The sequence below is a fragment of the Podarcis gaigeae genome, assembly GCF_964106915.1.
Source record: "Podarcis gaigeae genome assembly, chromosome: 5".
NCBI lineage: Eukaryota > Metazoa > Chordata > Lepidosauria > Squamata > Lacertidae > Podarcis > Podarcis gaigeae.
Genome location: NC_139681.1, coordinates 16,593,589 through 16,617,267, shown reverse-complemented (window position 1 = coordinate 16,617,267; position 23,679 = coordinate 16,593,589). Strand labels below are relative to the sequence as shown.

General features: G+C 41.0%; 1 protein-coding gene across 3 annotated transcripts in view; it reads right to left on the bottom strand.

The window, feature by feature from the left end:
- Positions 1-23,679, bottom strand: part of ADK (adenosine kinase) — a 196,500-nt gene that overhangs the window by 117,412 nt on the left and 55,409 nt on the right. For all 3 annotated transcript variants that reach the window (XM_083738500.1, XM_083738502.1, XM_083738501.1), the window contains exon 4: positions 13,999-14,077. In XM_083738500.1, the coding sequence (XP_083594626.1) occupies positions 13,999-14,077 (79 nt within the window). The remainder of the gene's footprint in view (positions 1-13,998; positions 14,078-23,679) is intronic.

Sequence of the window (23,679 nt, the reverse complement as noted above, 5' to 3'; positions counted from 1 at the left end):
ACCTCCAGCCAGACATGTGACACGAACACAGCTGCATGTAGTGTGTGATGCTGCACATCTGTGTGGAGGCAATGGGCACCCACAATCCTGAGGCCAAGCTGGCACCCCTGCTCCACTACAGATGCATGGATGCCTCCCAGTCCAATTTGGACCACTCATGCAATGTGCCACAGTGAAGGAAGTCTCCACACATGTATGCTGTGAGTAACAGGATCGCACAAGCTTCTGGAGTTGCTATAGCCCTCCCCTTCCCCAGTTCCAACAACTTCAAATACAGGAATATGTACTGCACAAAACAGCTTTCAAAAAGTGAAGGCTCTTCGGCAAACATTCAGATTTTTTTTTTAAAAGGGCAGGGGGAGGGAATCCTAGGTCCCTCCAGATCTAGTCATCTATAGCACAAGGACCAGATTTCCCCATAATAGTGAGTCATTTATACAATGCAAATAACAAGGAAATTTTAAAAGCCTCTAGCAGAACAATGAGACTCATCTCTTTCTGTACTCTAACACAGGTGTAGCTCAGCACATTCATCCTGAACAGACAACAGGCAAACAACATGGAGCATATTCAAGATACTCACGATCTAATAATACTTTTCCTTGCTTTTTAACTTACAAACAGCTACAGAGGAATGAGAGGGCATCTGTATCAACACACTGAATGTATAAGTACAGGTGGCTGTATCGAAAAGCTTGTCCTGTAAGTGTACTAATAGCTGTTTCAATTTCACATGGGCTGTAAAAAGGCTCAGCTTCTAGTATGCTAAAGCTACATGGAACAATGGGTTGCCCATTATGATGTGATGCAAGATGGATTGCTTTAACATATCTGCATCATCAGAGCCACTGTGACATCAGCAGATACATTTGCCAAAATTCTGTGGACATTGATCACCACTGTTGTGCTGATCCTAGGTAGTATTTTTACAGTTTCATCCAGAGAAGAATACCATCAATAAAAGATGCAATTAATGCAAATCTGCATTCAAAGTAATTATTAGAAAAATGCAACAACATACCAAACTTTAAAGTTAAGCAGCTCATCAAGAAATGCTGTCACTGTTTACAAAAATTCATTGTTTCTCCAGTAGTTAACAGAGAAACAATACACTATGTAATTTCTTTGCTAACTACTCTACTAATATGTTAATGATATCATTACATGATTTCACAAGTACAACATGTAATTTCATTTATTTATTCTCCATAGAGGCAGTGGGAAGGTGCAGATTAAGAGGCTGTCAAAATGGTAAAGTGACAGCTCATGCAAATTTATTTTTGCAATATAGCATGTAAGGAATGCAAATGCTAGTTAAAACAAAGTAGCTTCAGGCACTCAAGGTGTGCTTCAGGCATTGCATAAATGGATGAAAAATGCTAACAAATTAGAATGTCAAAAGCAAAGTGGGGAGGGGGAGGAAATTGAGGGTTCTATTTAAATGGCATTAAAACGATAACCTGACGGTAAATCAAGGCAAATATAAACACACGTGGGGTACTTAACCATCCCCAAACACTGTCAGAATTACCTGAGCTGGCACAGAACCAGGACAAGGAACAACTATAATGAATTTGGATTTGATTGAAAAATTAACTGCAATGAATAAAGGTGAGGATTGCTAGTCAAGTTATTGTGTGTAAGCAATCTCAATTCTCTGTGTTAGTAACTTTCATCTTTGCCTCCTCGTTTTGTTCTGGGCCACTTTCATAATGTGCTTGTTCCCTATCAGCTGAAAGCTTGGCAAAATAATCACTTTGGGACATGATGCATATTAAGATACAGATGCACATTTGAAATATGCTAAATGGGGGGGGGGAGAGCTGCTGGGTGGGACAATTAGGAGTGTAGAAAGGGAAAGATTAAGAACCTGTTTCCCCTGTCACTTCTCAGTTCTTATCTGCCCCTGGAAGCAGCTTTTCATGCTTAAAAAAGCGGTGCTTCTATGTAGTTGCATGCAACATACTTTCTCCCTTAGTATTCAGGCAGCAACAATAAATTGCCCCCCCCCCCGAACTTGAAAACTTGACATATTTTTGTGACTTTGGGGTTGATTCTAATGAAGGCCTTATTCATCTGGAAATGTGGCCTTTTTTTTCTTACGGACCACCACAACTACCTTTGCTTTTTATGTGCCTTGGAGAATACAAAATCTAGCTGTTCAGGTTGGAGTCTACAACCCCTGAAGACGTACAGCAGTCTGAGGGTTACATCCCATCCAAAGCTTAGGTAATCCCTCAAACTATTTAGCTTCCATTGGCTCTTTCACCTAGTGCATAATCCATAATCAAACCCTGGCTTTGCTAGAATAAAGACTTCCCCGGAACCACTGTGTTTCATTTAAGGTTAAGGACAGATCTGGGTTACAAACCAAATTTCCATTTCCCTCAAATAATGGGGGAAACAGCCATCCCAGGTGTGCAACCAGGTATCTCTAGCACCTGGGAGGGACTTAGCTGGCATTCTCCATCTTGGAACTGAGTCTACAAATTGCAACTTCTAGCACACTTTCATGTTTGCAACCTGTCTCCCTCATCCCATCCCACCCGTAATATGTTTGATGGATGAAGAATTCCAGAGTTTGTCATATTTTTGTGACTTTTTGGCTGGTCCTAATGAAGTTCTCACTCAAGGGGGTTCTTTCAAGCTTTTCCTTCTTTGGAATGCAGTGGTGTCACCTGACTCTCTTTGGGTAACTATGGATTTCGAGAGCAATCTTTCCCAACATGGAACTTTCCAGGTGGTGTTGGACTTTCTTTTGTCTGATGGAGATGCTGAAAAGCTTAGCACTATTGGAAGAAGCAAGAAACCAGCCAGGAAGGTGGTTAGACCATGAGATGGAGAGGGAGCAAAAAGGAGGAGAAAAAGACAGCAGAATAAGAGCTAAACAAATGCTTTTATAGTGGTTGTCACTGCAAAAGATGTTGGACAGGTCCTCATCGCCAAGCCACTTTTCAGGCAGAGCATCTAAAAAGCTATGTTAAATGGAGGTGACAAGAGATGAAGTTGTAGGGCTCATTGGCAAATTAAAAATTAACAAGCCACCAGGTGTGGATGGCATATTAAATATTTCAAATATGATGGCTGATCTTCTAACGTCAAATGCAAAGTCACTATAATTGGCTTTTATTAAAGGACTGGAATGAAGCCAACATAACACCAATGTTCAAAAATGCTCTGTGGTTTAGTTTAATAACCCAAGTTGATTACTTTGGGGCTCTTCTGATGTAACCTTTTCCTCCAAAAGAGTGCTTTTAAAAATATCCCTTTATGGAGGGAATACACATGGAAGACATTATAATGTAATCAAAAATTGTGTGGATTTCCCCAGAAAATATCTGAGCAGGATAGCAGATTCTTCCTGCATCTTGCTTTCATAGGTTTGGGGATGGGAGTCCACATGAATTTAAAAGTTCCATGTTTTCCACATGCATTGCATAGGTTGATGGGAATTATTCCATGTGGAGAAAAAAGAGTGTGTTAAGATCGGATCCATTTTACTTTGAGACAAACATGTTGTCAAGACACCTAAATTTGATTGTCACTTCTTACTATTTCCTTACTGCAAATCTCAGGGGTAGGAGCATATCAAGTGACCCATTTCAGCATTCCAAGACACTGACATCGGTACATCAATAAAATTTCATCCCTTAACAGCAATCGTTCTGTGTAATGACTGATCTACTGAGCCAGCACCATGGCAAGAGACCTACGTTTTTCTTGTATCCAAGACAAAGAAAATATTTGGCCTTCCAAAACATATTTGTTAAAATTCCTGTTCTGAAGCGGGATTCTATTTTTTTTCTTCAGAAAACTGTGACACATGTAGGAAAACAATCTGGTTCTAGTCACTGTTGCAATTAAATACGACTTGCAATATGATAACTTCAGTTTTTAAATGTTTCCCTTCACTGAAAGCCAAAAGTAGCAATCCTTAATCCAAGAAAGGTATCTAGTTTCCTTTTTAATCTATTATCCGTTGTAATAATGTCTGGGGCTTTAATGAATGATAGCAGTACTAAAACCTTTGTAGAAACATAAATACTTTGGTAGAAATACCTTAATCTATTTCTAAAATAGCTACATTAAAAAAGACACCCCCTTTTTTTACACTGCATATTTAAGGCAGGTATCCATATGGAAGCTATTAATCCCTAAAATGTTTAAAGCCATTTTAAGTCGCAAAGATTATGTGACCTTTAAAAGTTATTCGGGTTTCAGAACAGTAAAGCTTTGAAGATGGCAAATTTTCAGTTTAATTGGGGAAGCAAATAGAACACAATCTTAAAGTGAGTTATACATTAAGAATTAATAGTATACAAGAGGAGGTATGTATTACAAACCAGAAGTAAACCAAAGTTAAGGAAAAATTTCCCAGCAGTTGCATCCCAACATACCTAAAACAAAAAAACTAACATTTCCGCTAATGAGACAGCTTGGTATTTTATTCTGTCAACTGATGGCTTAAGGTATCATAGTGTTGACGACTCAGCCAACTGACTGACTGGTTATAGTGAACTGACTGCCAACTACTTGCACAGAATCAAGTATTTAAAAAATGCCACAGGGCCTCCTCAGAAAGAGAGTGGGGAACCCCCAGCATAGAACTATACTACGTCGCCAACCAAGTGCACCACATAATCCCATATATTCTAGAAGATGAAACAAAACAGTGGGTACACCTGCATAGAGACATAATTGAAAACACCCCCACCACAGCATACACATTCCTCCCAAACAAACTAAGGAAAATCCCCACAAAACTAAACAGGTGCACACAGACCATGCTTAAAGCATGGAAGGAAGAAGCAGGCAAACTGCCCCCAACCCCATCCTCACTAATCCCCCGGGCACACCACCCACTATTCCATCTGTGGTGTTTGCCCATTCGTTTGAAAATGTCTGTACAGGGGGAGAGAAAGGGTTAATATGTAGACCAATAGGAAAGCCGGAGGCAGAGCCTACCTGTTTATAAAAGGGCTTAGCCCGAGGTTTGGGGGTGGGTAGTTGTTGGTTTTAGTGGGTTGGTTGGTTGGTTGGTTGGGAAGTTGGGAAAGGGAGTTGGAAAAGCAGTTGGCAGGCAGTTGGAATTAGAGAGACAGTTAGTGCAGTTGGGTCATGTGTGAGGGGAGGTAGAAGAGTTAGAGGTAGGATAAAAATAAGACTAAGAAGGTAAAGAGTAACAACGTTTTGAATGCAGTTGGAGAGCCAATGTGGTGTAGTGGTTAAGAGCGGTGGACTCGTAATCTGGGGAACTGGGTTCGTGTCTCCGCTCCTCCACATGCAGCTGCTGGGTGACCTTGGGCCAGTCACACTTCTCTGAAGTCTCTCAGCCCCACTCACCTCACAGAGTGTTTGTTGTGGGGGAGGAAGAGAAAGGAGAATGTTAGCCGCTTTGAGACTCCTTAGGGTAGTGATAAAGCGGGATATCAAATCCAAACTCTTCTTCTTCTTCTAAAGATTATTTGTGTCTGCAATAAACTACACTCTTCTTTGTTAACTTAAGAACCTGACTGAGACTAAGTGATTTACTGGGGAGGACCTGGCTGGTGGCAGCAGATTAGTGGTGTACGGGTCAATAGTCCGTGAGATGACCGGGGGCTCCATACGAACGCCACACCATCAAGCAGCACAAAACTTCCAGATGAAAACTTGGGAGTGACAGGAGGCGACGGCAGTAGCAGCATCCTGCGAGGCCTTACAGCAGCAATGGGAGATGGCAGCAATAGCAGCGGCAGCCTGCGAGGCCTCGTGGGGACACAAGCAGTGGGGCTTGCAAGTCCTCGTGGCAGTAGTGGGGGGCGGTGGCAGAAGCTGTGGCAGCCTGCCTCAGCAAGGCTTGTAGGCCACCTCTGCTTCTGCCACCGTCTCCTGCTGCCGCTGCATGGCCTTGCAGGCTGCCACTACTGAAACTGCCATGACAAGGCCTTGCAGGCCAGCGCTGCTTCTGCCACCCCTGCCCACTGCTGTGGCGAGGCTTCACAGACTTATTGTGCCCCTGCTGCCAGGCTGCCGCTGCTTCTGCCCTCTAATTGTTGATTCTGTGACTGCCAGGCTGCTGCTGCTTCTGCGCCTAGCAGTCTGGCAGTCCCAGATTATTTGTATTCACTATGACTCATCACCATACTTTGGATCGTCCTGAATACCACCATTTGGTAGCCAAGCCCCAAACCCAAAGTCTCATTAGGATGCATTTTGGCTTGCCTGCTGCTGAAAATGACCATGAAGTGATTGGTAGAATCATCATTTATCATTTTAGACCCTTAGGTAGTAGCAGGACATTGTCCTGTTTGCCTCTGTGTAGTTCCTTATTTCATACATTGTAATATATTGATATATCACAATGTTTAGCATTTTGGCTTGCCTGCTGATGAAACTGAGGGTGTGATGATTGATAATATTGTCATTTATCTGTTTTAGTCCCCTAAGTATTAGCAGTTGCTAGGACATTGTCCTGTTCACCTCTGTACAGTTCCATCCTTATTTCAGACACTGTAGTAGATTGCAATGTTTAGCTGGTAATAACACGTTTTGGACGATATATTGATGTATCACCCAGCCCTACTGCCTGGTGCAGAGGTAGACAACCTGGTGCCCTCCTGAATTGTTGAGCTATAACTCCCTTCATCCCTGAGCACTGACCACATTGGCTGGGGCTGATGGGAGTCATAGTCCAGGACCAGGAAGATCCAGAATCAAATCTTCATTCCGAATGAAGGTTATTGGCAGAAAGGTGGCTCTTCAGTGAAACACAGTATATTTTTAACAGCAAATGTCTTAACAAGTGGATAATTACAGTTGCAATTCAATTCCATATATTACCCACCAGTTTTTAAAGTATAAGTACACTGTCCTCACAGGGACTAGGATCCAGGAGTTACCATCTGATCTCTAACAAGGATCAACCTTCTGAGTACACCTGGGTAATCCTGCATTTCTATTTTATGCCTTCTATTTTTACACCTTTAAGCTCTGTAACATGTTTAGTTCTCAGATTCTGAATATTTATAAATTTACTCAGTGCTTTTTTTCTTAAAAAATGTTTAGGGGTACTCTCATTTTCCTACTCATATTGAGATACTGCCCTTCAATGAGGCCAAACTTAGATTCACAAAATGTTTAGGGGTATGTGTACCCCTGGGTCCCCCCCAGAAAAAAACACTGAATTTAATAATCGAATGGGGGCAACATTTATAACCTTGTGGCAAAACACTGTGCAGCTCACTAAAAACCAGCCCTTCAAGGGAAGTGCTAGAAACCCAACCTCCAAGTAAGTGAACTTGCTTACTATTTCTGTACAAAGAAAAGCAGTACAGTACGATTGCATCTTACACAGGGGTTCAGCTCCAAAGGTTCCATGTATACAAAAAAATGTGCCTATTCAAACCACCTCCTTGGAACCATCCCTGCATGAGCATTCCTAGACTTTGAAGCCCCCATGCCTGGCAAAGCAAGGAAGAGAGCTTAAAATCTCTTTTCACACAGGGAAAATCCAGTGTAAAAATCACTTTTAAGTTTTCTGCCTTATTTGCTTTTAACTTGCAGAATTTCAATCAGTCAGTACCAGGTATGGTTGAAATCATGCAAATTAAAGGCACATAAGATGCAATCATACTGTAATCAATTATTTTAACAAATTCTTTTTCAAGGTTATAGTTCCAAAAGCCACAAAAGAGTGTTGGCTCCATGATCAAAATTATTAGTTTATTAAGCTTTTATTTAGTTGAAAAACAATGTTCCAATTGGAGTAACCAATTACTTTGCACATATGTTTGGAAGGGGGATTAATTATAAAATGAGAAATTTGAATTAAAGCAATCAAATGAATTTGCAAGGCAGTGAGTAGAAGTACAATTAGAAACTTCTTCCACAGAATTTAGTTTACAAGATGTTATCACAACTCTCTTAACCATTTCCCTACTCTTAATGTGGCAGCTTCAGAAATCCTGAACACAAATCTTTGTAACTGGAGTATATTTGGATTAATAAATACTGGTCTGAAATGGCAATTGTTTTATATAAAACTGTGAGTATTAAGAAGCCTGATAAAAGCTTCATGATGTCTACTGGCTAATAAAATTTAAATCACTCTTGAGTAACCTTCTAAGATAATTCCTCAATAGGTTGTTAACACTAGCTCATAAAACAAGTTATTGTTTTGAATGAGTAAAAGGAAAATTCATACATTGGCTCCTAGTACATTTCCGAGCACAATTCAAAGTGTTGTTGCTGACCTTAAAGCCCTAAACTGCCTTGGTCAGTTACCTGAAGGAGCGTCTCCACCCCCATCATTCTGCCCGGATGCTGAGATCCAGCACTGAGGGCCTTTGGTGGTTCCCTTGCTGCGAGAAGCCAAGTTACAGGGAACCAGGCAGAGGACCTTCTCGGTAGTGGCACCCACCCTGTGGAACGCCCTCCCACCAGATGTCAAAGAGAAAAACAACAACCAGACTTTTAGAAGGCATCTGAAGGCGGCCCTGTTTAGGGAAGCTTTTAATGTTTAACAGATTATTGTATTTTAAGCTTTTGTTGGAAGCCGCCCAGAGTGGCTGGGGAAGGCCAGCCAGATGGGCGGAGTATAAATAATAAAATTATTATTATTATTATTATTAATTTTCCAATGGTAGTTTCACAGAATGTAACCTCCAAGTCAGACTGACACATGGTGGCAAAAATTAATTTATGCTTTGTTTTAACCTTACAGACCTCAGCATTATACAGAACTCTGAAGGGAAGAAATGTATGTCTCAAAACACATTAAGCAGCAAAGAAACTGCATCTCATCAAAATTATATAGTAGTTTTCAGACAAAAGTTAACAACACAATCCTATACATGTCTACTCAGAAGTAAATCTCATTTCATTACATAGCATTACTCTAGGGTACATGAACATAGGATAGAAGCATAAGGTATGTTTAGTAGTGCTGGGCAATATATTGATATATTGTCCAAAACCCATTGAAGTCCATATTGTGATATCGGTTTCTTAATTTTTGACCTGGCAATATATTGCGAATCATGATGTTAGTGTGTGTGATATGCAAAAATCAGGATGTGGGGAAAACCTTGAATTTACAAAAGCAACCACTTGTTGCTACAATTGTGAAATGGACACAGTACACATGACAGCAAAGCATGTTTCATGTTGACTTATTAGAAATACAAAGCAGCATTACCTACATATTTCAAGAAGTAATTTAATATATAATACTGGCTCACAACACCACTGTATTTTACTATTTATATTTTTTCCAGCCATTCATAGGAAATGAGAGTTGTAAAATGCTTTGATTACTTTACTTCCCAGAGGCACAACCAATGAGGCCTGTGCAGCAATGGGACATGGTGAGGACTTGCCCTGATTGAAGTGCATAAATCATTCTATGATTCCAAGGGAAAATAATTACAATGTTGCCTAGCTATGCCAACCTAATACACAAAGGAATTTTTTGCCAATACTTATTCATCAATGACAATTTATAAAATAAAATTCCATCATGTGTATTAATTCTTTGTCGCTCTCAGCTGCGGCTAACGACATGGCATTGTTCCATGTCCATTTCAAACTGAGAAAACACAGAGATTAAGAGTGCTACAAAAGCTTACCACAAAATGCCTGCAAGCAAAAAATCTTATGGAGGGGTAAGGCAAATAATAAAATAATATAAAATATAAAATAAAATAAAAATTTCTAACCTTAGCCTCTCCTCACACACACACAAAAACATATGTGTTCACTGAGCAGAAGAGTCAGCACACATTGTCAATTTAAGATGGACTAATTAATAATCCTTATGAAAACTGTGTATGCATCCTATTAATATGCTACCTTGTTTATAAACAGGCACAACACCAAGATCACACATTTATCATCTATAAAGATCATGTATGCCAGAAGTCCCCACTTAAGAGAGATATCACACTCTAAGTGGAAGCCTAGTATAGATGATTACTTCAACTTGAATTCAGGGGCAGGGATCTATTATAATACAAGACTTATGGTATAAACTATATATACTGTGTATATATTGTATAATACAAGACTTACGGTATAATACAAGACTTACGGTAAACTTAGAATCTTTGATGCTTTCGAAGAATTCTATTCAGACTTTTATAACTGGAGCTATTGTTTTTATTAAGTTATGCTTACGTTTCCAATAAGTATCTCTACTTCCAGCAAACATTGGCTTTATAATAACAACTGATGTTGCAGAAAAGAAAAGAAAAACAAAATGGATTGTATCCAACGCTTCAGTTGCATGTGGGGAGCAGACTTCAGCTTGTACAATGGGCCTTTCCATTCCTCTCCTCGCCCCTGTAGTCTGGGTGCACTCAAAATGTATTATAGGATGGGGGGACCTCTTTGGAGAAGAGTCTAGGGTTGTGTGGGGCACTCAAGGCAGGGGAGAGAAAAGGAAAGTACCACTGGACACAACCCTAAGGCTGCAATCGTACATACACCTTAAATACCAGCAATGTCAATGGGATATGTTACTCTATGCATCTTTTCTTGGAAGAAGGTAAAGGTAAAGGGACCCCTGACCATTAGGTCCAGTCGTGACCAACACTGGCGTTGCGGTGCTCATCTCGCTTCATTAGCCGAGGGAGCCGGCGTACAGCTTCTGGGTCATGTGGCCAGCATGACTAAGCTGCTTCTGGCAAACCAGAGCAATGCATGGAAACACCGTTTATCTTCCCACCGGAGCGGTACCTATTTATCTACTTGCACGTTGATGTGCTTTCGAACTGCTAGGTTGGCAGGAGCAGGGACCAAACAACGGGAGCTCACCCCATTGCGGGGATTTGAACTGCCGACCTTCTGATCGGCAAGTCCTAGGCTCTGTGGTTTAACCCACAGCGCCACCCGCATCTCTTTCTTGGAAGAAAGGCTCACTAAATTCAGTGAAGTTTGCTCTTTGGAATTTGCATACACAACCTACTTGGACAAAGAATTGCAGCCGAAAGGAGAAGCAACATTCTGGCATAGCGAACCTGTGTTAGATTTTTGAAGCCTCGTGCAGTGTACTGCCATGATAACACAACAGGGAAATGGGATGGAATGGAATATACAAAACAGTAAGTATATAAAATTGACCTTTTACATTTAAGTTTAACTGCAAATAATATGCTGGTAAATGAGGCATGATCTCTTTACATTATGTCGAGAATTGGATGACATTTAATTTTGAACGTAGTAGGTGATAACGTTTCAAATTCAGACATTCATCTGTGCTATTATCTTAACACCACAGAAGCCATTGCTATCAGCATTTTTTTTTTCATTTCTGTGATTGTCCTCCAGTGGATTCTCAAGAATTTCTAATAAAAGTGAATTATTGTACTAATTAGTAAATCACTAATAAAAAAACAAGCTTTCAGTATACTGTAATTTATCCTGGATAATATTACTTTATCATCCAAACGTTAATACATCATAAGGATGAATTATACTGGTTCTCAGTGTTTTTACACACAAAGACATAACTGACAATGAAGCTCACACACCTTTAAAGATCAGTTTTACCTGCAAAAATAAAGCCAGGACAAGTGGTTGCCTTTAGTTAGCTTAGCTGTACTATATCAGAGAGAATTGGAAAACTAGAGTAGCTGCTACTTTCAGATACAGCAGAATTCAAATAATTTCCCCTCCTCCCTCTTTGAAAATACTCTGATTATCTTACTTGCTTCAGTGCAACTAAGTTGCAATTTTGTGTGGCTTTATAAAAAGCTTCCATTAAACGAACAATCACTTCCAAAAATTGTTCTATGGTATTTTAACATTTTTCTTCCATAAAAAAATAAAAAATCCTAATTAATACGTAAGGGCAGTGGTTTTCAGCCAATGTGTGATAGAACCCTGGGATGCCTTGAATGATGGTTAGGCTGCCGCGGGCAACACTGGCCTCTGTCCCTCTCACATCTCTGCCTCCCAAAGGTTTGCACAGCTGTTTGTTGCAGCAACCCTGGCTACAAGCTCTCCAGGCAAATGGTGCCTCTGGGGCTGGCCAGGGGGTGCTTCCCAGGCCCCTGTGGGGCAATGTGAGGAGGCACCTCTCTTTGGGGCAGGGAGGAGCAGCTCAGAGACCAGGGTGGCAGTAGTGGCTGCCGGAGGATTCCCAAGGAGAGGGAAGAGGGAAGAGGAAAGGAGGCTGAGGGAACCCTCCACGAGGGAGAGTGTTTGAAAAAGGGCAAGAAGATGTCAGTTCTGCAGGCCAGGGGTGACATAACTGGGCTCCTGAGCCCCACAGGGGTGCCGCCAAAAGAATTTAGCTGGTCAAGGGAGACATGGACTCAAAAAGGCATTAGGGTTTAGGATGGGTGAAGAAAAAATCACTTCGTTTCCTATACCTGAAGGAGCGTCTCCACACCCCTCGTTCTGCCCGGACGCTGAGGTCCATAGGCGCCGACTCCATGGGGCCTGAGGGGGCCCTAACCCCCCCCCAATAATTTAAGAAAATTATTATATTATGTTATATTATGCTTTGTAAAATCACAAAATTATGTTGGTATTTTTTATTTTCCTTGTTTGACGATAGTTACCTTTTAAAATACATTCAGTAATGAGTTAAAACAAAGCCACTCCCGATCTAGAGAGGGGGTGGGGTTGCGGGCTCTCGACCCATCAACAATCTCGCGGGGCTGGCGTCAGCCCCGCAAGAAGCGGGGATTCCCCCTAGCTCATTAATATTCACCGCCCACGGCGGCAGCCAATTGGCTGCCGCAAAGGGCGGGCCCTCACAGGTTCACTTAAGGTCAGGGCAGCCCGGGGCTCGCCCCTTTCGTTCCCCCAGCAGCAGCGGTTTGGAGGTCTTGGGCCCCCCCAATATTTTTTATAAGTCGGTATGGGCCCCCGCCCCCCCAATATTTTTTATAAGTCGGCGCCCCTGCTGAGGTCCAGTGCCAAGGGCCTTCTGGCGGTTCCCTCATTTCGAGAAGCAAAGCTACAGGGAACCAGGCAGAGGGCCTTCTCGGTAGTGGCGCCCGCCCTGTGGAACGCCCTCCCATCAGATGTCAAAGCGATAAATAACTACCTGACATTCAGAAGACATCTTAAGGCAGCCCTGTTCAGGGAAGTTTTTAATCTGTGATATTTTAGTGTATTTTTGGTTTCTATGGAAGCCGCCCAGAGTGGCTGGGGAAGCCCAGCCAGATCGGCGGGGTACTAATAATAATAATAATAATAATAATAATAATAATAATAATATGTGTAGCTGCTGAGGATACACTTCTATCAATCACAGTATGGTTGTATAAATTCTACTAACAATGAAGAGCTCTTTGCTCAAAAAGTTTCAGTGAGGTCCAATTTAGGTCTTAGAACATCTTACAAGGAAAAAATACTTGAGTGGAATTCAACTATTATTAAGTTGCATCGGCTAAAATGAGAATAAAAGTTCATCGTGACTAACTTTTCACAATTATTTCAACTGGGCTCCATGACCCTGACCTCTCTCAAAGCTGTTTTGACTTCTATCCCTAACTGCAAATAAGCATATATGTATATATTCCAGATTTCAGACCTAAGCAACTTCTTGATTTTAGCTCCCAATGCATCAGGTAAGCGCAACTGCTATGATCACTATAGCCACAGAGCATGTAAACTAGGCAGAGCAACAAAATGTAGCACGAATAACCAGGCACTACTTAGAAACTATAATTATTTCCCTATTATTTCCTGCAGTCACAACATATCCCACTTTGTATCTTGCTAGATCCCAACACTCCCCCTCTTCCTCACTGCTTGCTGAAGGACAAGGTAAGAGTCCTGTTTTGTTTAGCCAGAAATCTAAAACAAATAATAAACAGTGTGTGTAAAAGGAAGGCAAAAAATGTGTCTAAATTTAAGATGACCAGTCATCTTATATTGTACACTATTGTTGGCAACTACATAGCAGTGTTATGTTCCTATGCTCTAAGATAAACAAGGTTATGAGGAAAAGTTTTAAAAACAACTACCTTTTTCAAATTTAATTTAATCTGAGGGATTACAAACCTGGGCCACTTTAACAGAATTCTGAGTCGATCCACCAGCATGGTACTCTACTTTGAACTTTTTCACAAGTTCTTCAAATCTGTAGGAAATCACAGGAAGAGAAGAGAAAAAAGGAAGTTACTTTTTTATTTTCCACACTTTAGAACTTCACACTACAAAACTATTTGAGCTAAATGAAATTCAAGTTACTAGCTGGGGGTTTTTTTCTTACAAGGGGGGCACTTAATAAACACGCAAACACACACACTTCACCAATTCTGGCATTATTTGAGAATCCATGCTTAAAAGAGAAACAGCATACACTGAGAGCACAGGCCTCTCTATCAAGCAAGATACTGAATATACGGTATATGTATTGTTTCTTACAGCCATGTTTCTCTTTCAGCAATTTTTCTGGCTGAAAATATGGAGGTAAATCCATATTCTCAAACAAATACAGTGGTACCTCGGGTTAAGTACTTAATTAGTTCCGGAGGTTCTTAACCTGAAACTGTTCTTAACCTGAAGCACCACTTTAGGTAATGGGGCTTCCCGCTGCCGTCGCACTGCCAGAGCACAATTTCTGTTCTCATCCTGAAGCAAAGTTCTTAACCTGAAGCACTATTTCTGGGTTAGCGGAGTCTGTAACCTGAAGCGTATGTAACCTGAGGTACCACTGTATATGCAGAGTTCTGGCGCACACACAAGAATGAAAAAAGTTGTTTCTCTTCGTTTTCTTTTCCAATGTAAATGAGGTATTTCTCTGAATGATCTTGTTTTAATCCATCTTGAATCTGAGCATATACCCAAACAACTAATTTCTCATATGCTGCTATATTAAGCCCTACTTCAGCTGATTATGCACACTGTAAGTTCTTTTTATATTAAGTCCCACAACTTTACTGGAATTGAATCTTATGCTCGACCCATTTAACTTGTGCACAAATTTATTGCATATGTCACCCAAGCAGATGTGGCTGGAGTCAGAGCAGACACTATGGGGCCAAAAAAATAAGGACATGAGGATGGAAGGAAAAGGTCTCCCACCCGAATATGTATTTATGGTGCCAAACTTTATTGTTTAATAGCTATTTTACCTTTCAGTACAACATTAAGAATTATGGGTGAAACCAATGCTCCTGATCTTTTTAAGGAATGGTGTTTAATCAGGTGGAGGCAGCCCCCACGACAAACCCACACATCATGCTGTTCTGGATAGTCCCCTAAACCTATGGTTCAGGGGCACATGGGAAAGGCAGGGGGAACTGGAGGAACAAACCAACCTTCAAATCTTAGTTTATTATGTTGGCATATTTCCACCACCCGTAGTTAAGGTTAGCCACAACTTGGGATTTATTATATTGAAAATCACAGCAAGCAATTCTTCAGTGAAGTAAGTAAATGCTAGGATTTAGATGCAATGTTAAACTGCAGTTAAGCTAAAGCTGATTTTTCATAGCCTCCTCATGACTGTGGTGGAGGGAGGAGGGGTGCATACACATGACACTGGGCCACTGTGTGGCTTTTCCATGGTGCATATTGCGACTAAGCTGCATTCACAGTTATGGATATATCAGAGCAGTCATAATGATCACAGGCTGCACTGGGGGCGAAATAAATGTTTCTGTTGATTAGAGCTGTACTAGAAGAGAACGCATATGCAATAATTGATTTCTCAGAATGTTTTTATAGTACAACGAATTCAATTTATCTGGCAGATGAAAAGATTGAGAAGCTTATTGGGTGGCAGCTTTTGGTAATAGAAATACAGTACCGATTAGAGCTTCCATTGTGATACAGACTGAATTCCCAAAGAAAAATAATTTTCTGAGCTCTCAAGGGTCTTTAGAAACTACAAGCAGACGTATAGCTATTCCCAGTTCTGTGTTATTACAATAATATCTACAAAAATGTTTCCCACCTTTCTACTGCAATCGCACCGAAAGTGGCTCATAATTCAGAAATGAAACAAAATTACAAACGAAGCAAACAGCAAATGATTAAAATAGCAGTAGTTTAACATAGCATAAATGAGATATTAAAACGGGAAGAGCACAGTCTTCATAGCCCAACAAAAAGCAGGCAGTGATGTATCAGATGTATCTCCCTAAGGCGGCTGTTGCACAATCCAGATGTTTTATCTGAGAAAGTCCTGTGTCTCATGCATGTTTGCAGCACTTCAGATGGAAATAGGACTTGGAAGATAGTGTCCAAAAAAGTATAGCGTTCTTTGGCAGGCAGTGGTTCCAGATATAAGAGAGGACTTTGAAAGTTTCACTCTCTCTAAATACAGTATTGTTTACATACTGAGGAGCGCTACTAGATTCAGAATGTCTCCTGGATGTTTTGGTGACAGCCAGGAGTGTCTTTAACCATATTCACCTGGTAAATCAGCTGTGCTCAACCTAAACAAATCAGACCAGACTTCAGCCATTTAGGCTCTAATCACCGCCAAATTGAATTAATGCAAATTGCTCTAAATCTACCCATAAAGATAATTGAGAAACTTCAGGTGGCCGAAAAAGCTGCCAAAGTTCTGGCTGGGCCCGGGAGATCAGAACACACTACTCTGAACCTTTACCTAACTTTGCTGATTTATCAGTTTGTTTCTGGGCTCAATTTAAGGTGCCCACGTCACCAGCTTTCTCCAACCAACTGTAACTCCATCTTGTCTTAAGCTGCAGGCTGTTCATTCCAACCAATCCAAAACTGCCCCCAAACACCAGCTCAGAATTTCTTCTACACCCTAAAAATAGACCACGGAAAAGTAGCCGAGTGCCAAATGTAAACTGATGACTTCAAAGTTAAAATCTCTGGGTGATCTTACCCAATTGCTACATGTAAATGTTAAACAGTATTGGAGACGAGATGGGACTCTTCAGTACTATTCCACAAGAAAAGAAGAAATCCTCCTGCATCTTCTAGTGATGTGAAACCCTTATTGTCCTATTTAGGACCCACTTGTTGAACGGCTAAATAAGGTGCAGTGGTACCTCAGGTTACAAACACCTTGGGTTACAGACTCCACAAACCTAGAGGTAGTATCTCGGGTTAAGAACTTTGCCCCAGGATAAATACTGAAATCGCCAGCGGCAGCTGTGGAAGGCCCCATTAGCTGAAGTGGTACCTCAGGTTAAGAATGGTTTCAGGTTAAGAACGGACCTCCAGAACGAATTAAGTTCGTAACCAGAGGTACCACTGTATTCTCTAAAAAAATAAAGGTAGCAATGTTTGACCTTAAGAAAAAATCCAAAATCTGTATTATGGCAGTATGTGTATGACTTGGAGAACACTGCTATTTACTTGTTCAACAGTAAAATTCTAATCTGGAGGACAAGGATTCTATACCACTTGAAAACTTCATTTTCTGGGGGAACATTCCCTCCAACTGCATTCTATTGACTTTTTGTGTAGCATAACTCCTAAAATTAATCTCCACCATTGCTAATATAAAGACTGCCTAGTTCCTTTTGATTCCTGTTTTTTACCTGCTAGGGAACCAGTGCTTTTTAACTAAAAGGTGGAGACAGATCTGTGTAACAGGTTAGCCTAATAAAGAAGAAGAAGAAGAGGAGGAGGAGGAGTTTGGATTTGATATCCCGCCTTTCACTACCCTAAGGAGTCTCAAAGCGGCTAACATTCTCCTTTCCCCTCCTCCCCCACAACAAACACTCTGTGAGGTGAGTGGGGCTGAGAGACTTCAGAGAAGTGTGACTGGCCCAAGGTCACCCAGCAGCTGCATGTGGAGGAGCGGAGACTCGAACCCGGTTCCCCAGATTTTAAAGGTATTTTAAAAAGGTAAAGGACCCCTGACAGTTAAGTGCAGTTGTGAATGACTCTGGGGTTGCGGTGCTTATCTCATTTTAAAGGCCAAGGGTGCTGTCTGCTCCAAAGACAGTTTTTCTGGGTCATGTGGCCAGCATGACTGAGCCGCTTCTGGCACAATAGAACACCGAAACCAGAGCAGCGCATAGAAACATCATTTACCTTCCCACCAGAGTGGTACCTATTTATCTACTTGCACTTTCAAACTGCTTTCAAACTGCTAGGTTGGCAGGAGCTGGGACTGAGAAACGGGAGCTCACCCCATGGCGGGGATTCAAACCGCCAACCTCCTGATCGGCAAAGCCCAAGAGGCTCAGTGGTTTATACCAGAGCATCACCCACGTTGTATTGCCCTAACATAATTTTTTGATTCTCCCCCCCCTTATGGGCCAAAATAGCTGTTTTTACTTCTTTTGTGATTGAGAAAAATAAAGAATTTAAAGACGATTGTTGTTATTATCTAGGAAGTCATGTAGCACTGACAAATTTATGTGCATGCTTCTATTTGCAACGTTTATCTATTATTTTTAACATGTCATAATCTCTAAAATAAATTTTATTCAGTGTTCAACAGCATTTCAGAGCTTCATACATGGGAATTCTCAAAGATGAAGAGCAAAGCAGGGAGAGACTTTCAGGTAATAGCAAAAATAAAATGCAGCTTTTTCCAGTTTAGGGCTTTTCACAAAACACATGGTTAAAGGTGGCTGACTTTACTGAAAAGAAAAAAGTCTTTAAATCACAATCCTTAAGAGCTAATGTTTTAACCTTACTTTTGTATCGATGTTACTTTTTCCATCTTGTTCCAATAATGTTTAAATGCAACCATATGTGGAAAATGTTCTTTTGGCGTCCATCAAACTGACATTTAAGTGCATTTTTTCAACCTCTAATGTTTGTGGTAAAGTATTTCAAAGCTATGAACCTTCGAAAATGCACAGGCAAATTGTCTCTTTCATATATTAACATTTGGTCTTCATAACATGGAACCTGTTTGGAATTACTGACTTCTGATTTAGTTGCTATTTGTTTGGATGAGGTGGTTTTGGAAAATATAGTACTTGTTTGAGGTAATGCTAGTTTGCAGTAATAAATACTTCCAAGAGGAGTTGCAGTTTTCAGAAGCGTTCTACAGAAAAGTATAATCAGCTGTTTTAACTAGCAGTATATGCAGAGTCCTAAATGCAATCACCTTCTTAATGCAGTTAGTTGCAAACCATGGTAATTTTCTCTTTTAGTAAAAGGGTTTTCTTTCATTCCTAGTTATTTCACCAGGAAATAAAGAAACTGAGTGCAATCCTATACAAGTCCTCTCAGAAGTTCCATAGGGCTTATTTGCAGGCAAGTATGTATGGGATTGCAGACTTAGGGTGGCAACAGTTACAGGGGAGAGACTTTTAGTAGATGTTTACCTATTAACAGCCATTCTTCTTTGCCTTTCTTCTTCTTTTTTATGTTGTCACTTTTCTCTGTGAATGGGTAACTGGGTTGCAAGTGTCTTACCAAAAGCCAAATGTCCCTAACATGAATAGTCTTATCATTTAGAGCAAAACATGATAATATCAATGCGTAAACTAGGTATGTTCAAATAAATGTGATTTGATATCTTTACTCGGCATTCCTATTTCTCAATAACATTTCAGCAAATACCTGGTCCCAGAGAAGGATAAAGACTGAACTGTTCAGCGTAACTTTCCCCAACTTTTTGGGGGGTTGTGGTTGTTTTTTTTAATGAAAAACTTCCACAAAAGGCTGCAATTCTGAGTGGAAAACAGGTGCATCTGTTGGGGGTACTTAATCTTTCACTCTTCAGCTGTTTTACCCTCATTCCAAATGTCCTGTTATTGGCCTTCTGATATTGGGATGTATAGAAAGGAAAGGCAGCAAGAGTTTTGAATCAGCATGGCCCCAAAACACATTGAAAGGCTTAAGCATGCATGTAGAAAACAGGGGTGGCTAACATTTTTTAGCTGGAGGGCTGTATTTGCTGTTGACCAAACCTCTCCCAAGGGCTATCTGTGGCAAGTGTGGCCAATGCAAAAGTGAATGTTGCAAAAGTAGGTGTTGCCCCCCCCATTCTCTTTCGCATCCAGCACACAAATACTATCCACACTTAACAGAATTTTCCTCCCCATCAAGCCCTCTCTGCCCTAGGAAGGAGCGATGGGGAGAAAAATCATTCACTCTCCACGTGAGAGAGAGACAAGGGAAAACCATGGAGAAAAAGCCAAACCATGTAGCAGAACCAACTCTTGACCTCGCTCCTCCTTTTCCTCTCCTCTCCATGTGTCAGTTGCCTGTTGGAAAGGAACGTCACTGAGAGCAGTGATGGCTACTGATCTGGCAGAACCAAACTACCCGCCAGCCTTGACAGCGTATCAGAGCACTCCAGAAACAGGAAAATACTCTCTGATCTGTTCCAGTGTTTCACCAGGAAACACTGGAGCAAGGTGGAGTAGGCCTTCCTGTTTTCAGAGTGTTCTAATCTGTTCTCAGTGGCAGCTGGGGTTTCAGTAAATTTGGCCAAGGGGATGGAGCGGGCTTTTGAAAAGGGCTTGGGCCAGGCAAATCAGGTTCATGGACCCCCTCAGTCACTCCTAACCTAGAATATTTTACAACGCAATGCCACCTTAACATTTATGCAATCCAAAGAACCTTTTAAAGAACATTGTTTCAAAACTTGAATAATTCATTCAGGTGATTCCATGTTCTCAGATGGTTACAAGCTCACATCACTTTACACAGGGCTGCTTTTGAAGACTGCGAGTTCAGTATCCTTGCAGACAACACAGCCTCCTGAGGAATGTGAACCTATTACACAAATGCCTCAAAGTCTTAATTGTCTTTTGAGAGTTTGTGTTACAGTTTATTCTTTGTGCAGAACTAAATTTGCTGCTTTGAACACATCCTGCTCCAATTGGCCCAACTGTGAATCAGAGCCCAATTTGGATTTCATGGGGGAGCCAGCAAGGCAAGACTTGAAGGTTCACAGGGCATTTGTCTGTGCCTGTGAAGCTGACAATCCCTCCTGCATTTGCAAATACAGTAACATCTACATCAGCACTGCTGCTACAAAATTTAGAATTCGAAATCCGTCTCTCCAAGTCCTGTCAGTTTAGATGAAAGTGCTGGGTGCTATAGAATGACATTGGGGGCTCTAGTAATCCAGTACAATTGAGCACATTTGATTCGATGCAGAGTGAAAAATTTAGAACATCATTCAACTTTTAAGCTAGAAATGCAAATTGCTTCTCAGTTAAAGTGTTTGTTATTTCAGGTCTGCTACCAGAGCTGTATGGCAAGGGAAGCTGAATTGCAGGGGGCAGGGGAATAAACACCCAGAAAATGTAGAATTAATAACCATAATCCAAATTATGTAATGCATCAGGTGAAACTTAATTTCCCATTTCCTCTCCGGAAGAGTAGATGCTAGATGCTGACTGACACTGCAGTTTCATCTACTTACTCAGTCCAATCACTGTGGAAATGTGTTTCAGTAACAAAAACACTTAATATTAGACTCAAAGAACAGAATTAGCAGGAGCCAAGTTTGAGCTCTTTCCATATCCAGGACAGGTTCACTTAGATTGTTGCTTATTTTAAGATTATGTATGATCAGATTCCATATGCCTCATCCCCTTCCTATCATCAGCAGTTGCCCCTGCTCCTATTTTGTCTTTGGAGATGCCTTCTAAACATTTTAGCTGGGATCCAGGGAACGTGAGCAGAACACAGCTTGCACAGGGGGGGCTTCCTCCTCCCCTCTCCACTGCAACTTCCAGTACTGAGGGTTTAGGGTCCTTCTGGAATGGCATAAGAAGAAATTGGGCAAAGGCAAGCCAATACAGATTGTACATCCTATGGACCATTTCCCCTGGGAAGTCTATACCTTCCCTGGGAGGTGCTGAGCTGCCCAGACAACACGATACCCCTCCCTGCCCCCTGGATTTGCTGATGTGGTCCAAATGAAAACAGAACAATATGTTTGGCACCAGCTTGACTGAAGTAATTGCCAGAAGAAAATATAAGGGACGCCATCTTAGGGACTCCACTCCAGACTTGTGTGGGGTTTATTCCTTAGCCTTTTCTTCTCTAGAATATATCCCACAAAGCAGCAGAAGCTTAGGATCAGAGTCTTCCTTCTCCTAGATGAGCTCCCTTCCTAGGTTGCTGAGCCCCATCTGCTGCTTTACTTTCCTCTACAGCACATGCAGAAACCGCCTTCCTGACCATTACAACTACAGTGGTACCTCCGGTTGCAGATGGGATCTGTTCCAGAGCTCCAGTCAGATCCTGGGGTTTTCGCAACCGGAGGTGCTTGCTCTGCGCATGCACATGGCGCGGTAGAACGCTTCTGCGCATGTGGTGAAACCTGGAAAAATACTTCGGGGTTTGCCACGTGTGTATTCCGGAGGATACGTAACGAGAGGTGCACGTAACTATTGGTCTCGTCCACTCAATCTGCCAGAGCCTATCTTCACATGCAGGGGAAGTCCCTAGCTCTCCGAGGGTCTGAAACCCTCACTTGGTTTAGTCAAAGCCGTTCCTGGGGTGTGGTAACTGTTGAATCCTGACAGCTTCTAGGAGCCACAGTTGAGAGATGTGGGGACCAAAGGCGGACAAACAACCCCAGGAGGAGTATAAAGTGTCCCCCACCAGAGGTGATCCCCGTCCCCTAACACTCCATGATTACTATTGATGAATTGAACACCAATTTTCAGCCCTCTAGCTCCTGCCCCAATATAAGTAATTAGATCATTGGACAGAAGATAGGGAGGAGGCAGCAGCACGGGGCATTTTGTGAGCATCGTCAGAGCTCTTTGCAAGCATTCAAAAAGAAAACTTGCAAAAGACTTGACCCCTTTTGGGACAAGAAGCAAGGTGCTCACACATCTCCAGAGACCACACAACCAAGCAGGATTAAGTAAAATTATTTCATAAAAAGATTGAATATCAAATTTGTCACTATTCTGTGATAAATATAAATAAAGGATTATCCCCCACCCCTTCATCTCCATTAACACTAGTAATTGATGATCCAAAGCATCAGATAGATGCATAAATGTGTACACCGCATTTTGTCTTTAACTGATATTAATACCATTCAATCATATTCTAGATGAAAACAAATTAAAGATGTAAATCCTTCGTGGTTGAAGTAGTTTCAGATCGGTTCCTACTTAGATAAGAGGAAATACTTAACAACAACAACAACAACAACTTAACAAGCTTGGAACAAGAGCAAGTGAAGAATTTACTTTGATATTAATTTCGTTTATAAACACTTATTTTTTGGGACTGAAATTAGCCTTGTAAGAGGCACATGCTGATCTTATACAATTTCAAGTTAAATTTGAATTGTGGCTAAACCAAACAATTTTTTTACTAATTTAGATCCTTCACTATGAAGCTGAAGTAATTATTCTAAAGCCTGCCAAATCAAAACATGCAAACATACAAATGCAAGCTGCTTCTCCATTTCATTAACATGTCAGCAAAGTGACTAGAGTTTGTGTACCAGTGCTGGGTGAATTATGCTGCTAAAATTTCCAATGTGTTTTGAGTTTAACTCCAGGAATATTATGATGCAGTTTCCAATGTCTAAGCTAAACCCGGTCTTGTCTTAATTTGCAAGGGCTAAACAACTCTAAATGTTGAACTGTGTCCTACTACAAGAAAAGCTCATAAGGTATTAATTTCTGTCTTCATCTGAGTCAAGTTTAATTTTATGTGAAATATTAAAAATAAGTTTTGAAAAACTTGTCATATATAGCTCTATAAAATGTGCTTTACATTCAGTAAGATGTTCTAATTAAAATCATGTAAGAGTACATTATCAATTATAACAGAAAATGCAAATGGTGTTCAAGATCCTAT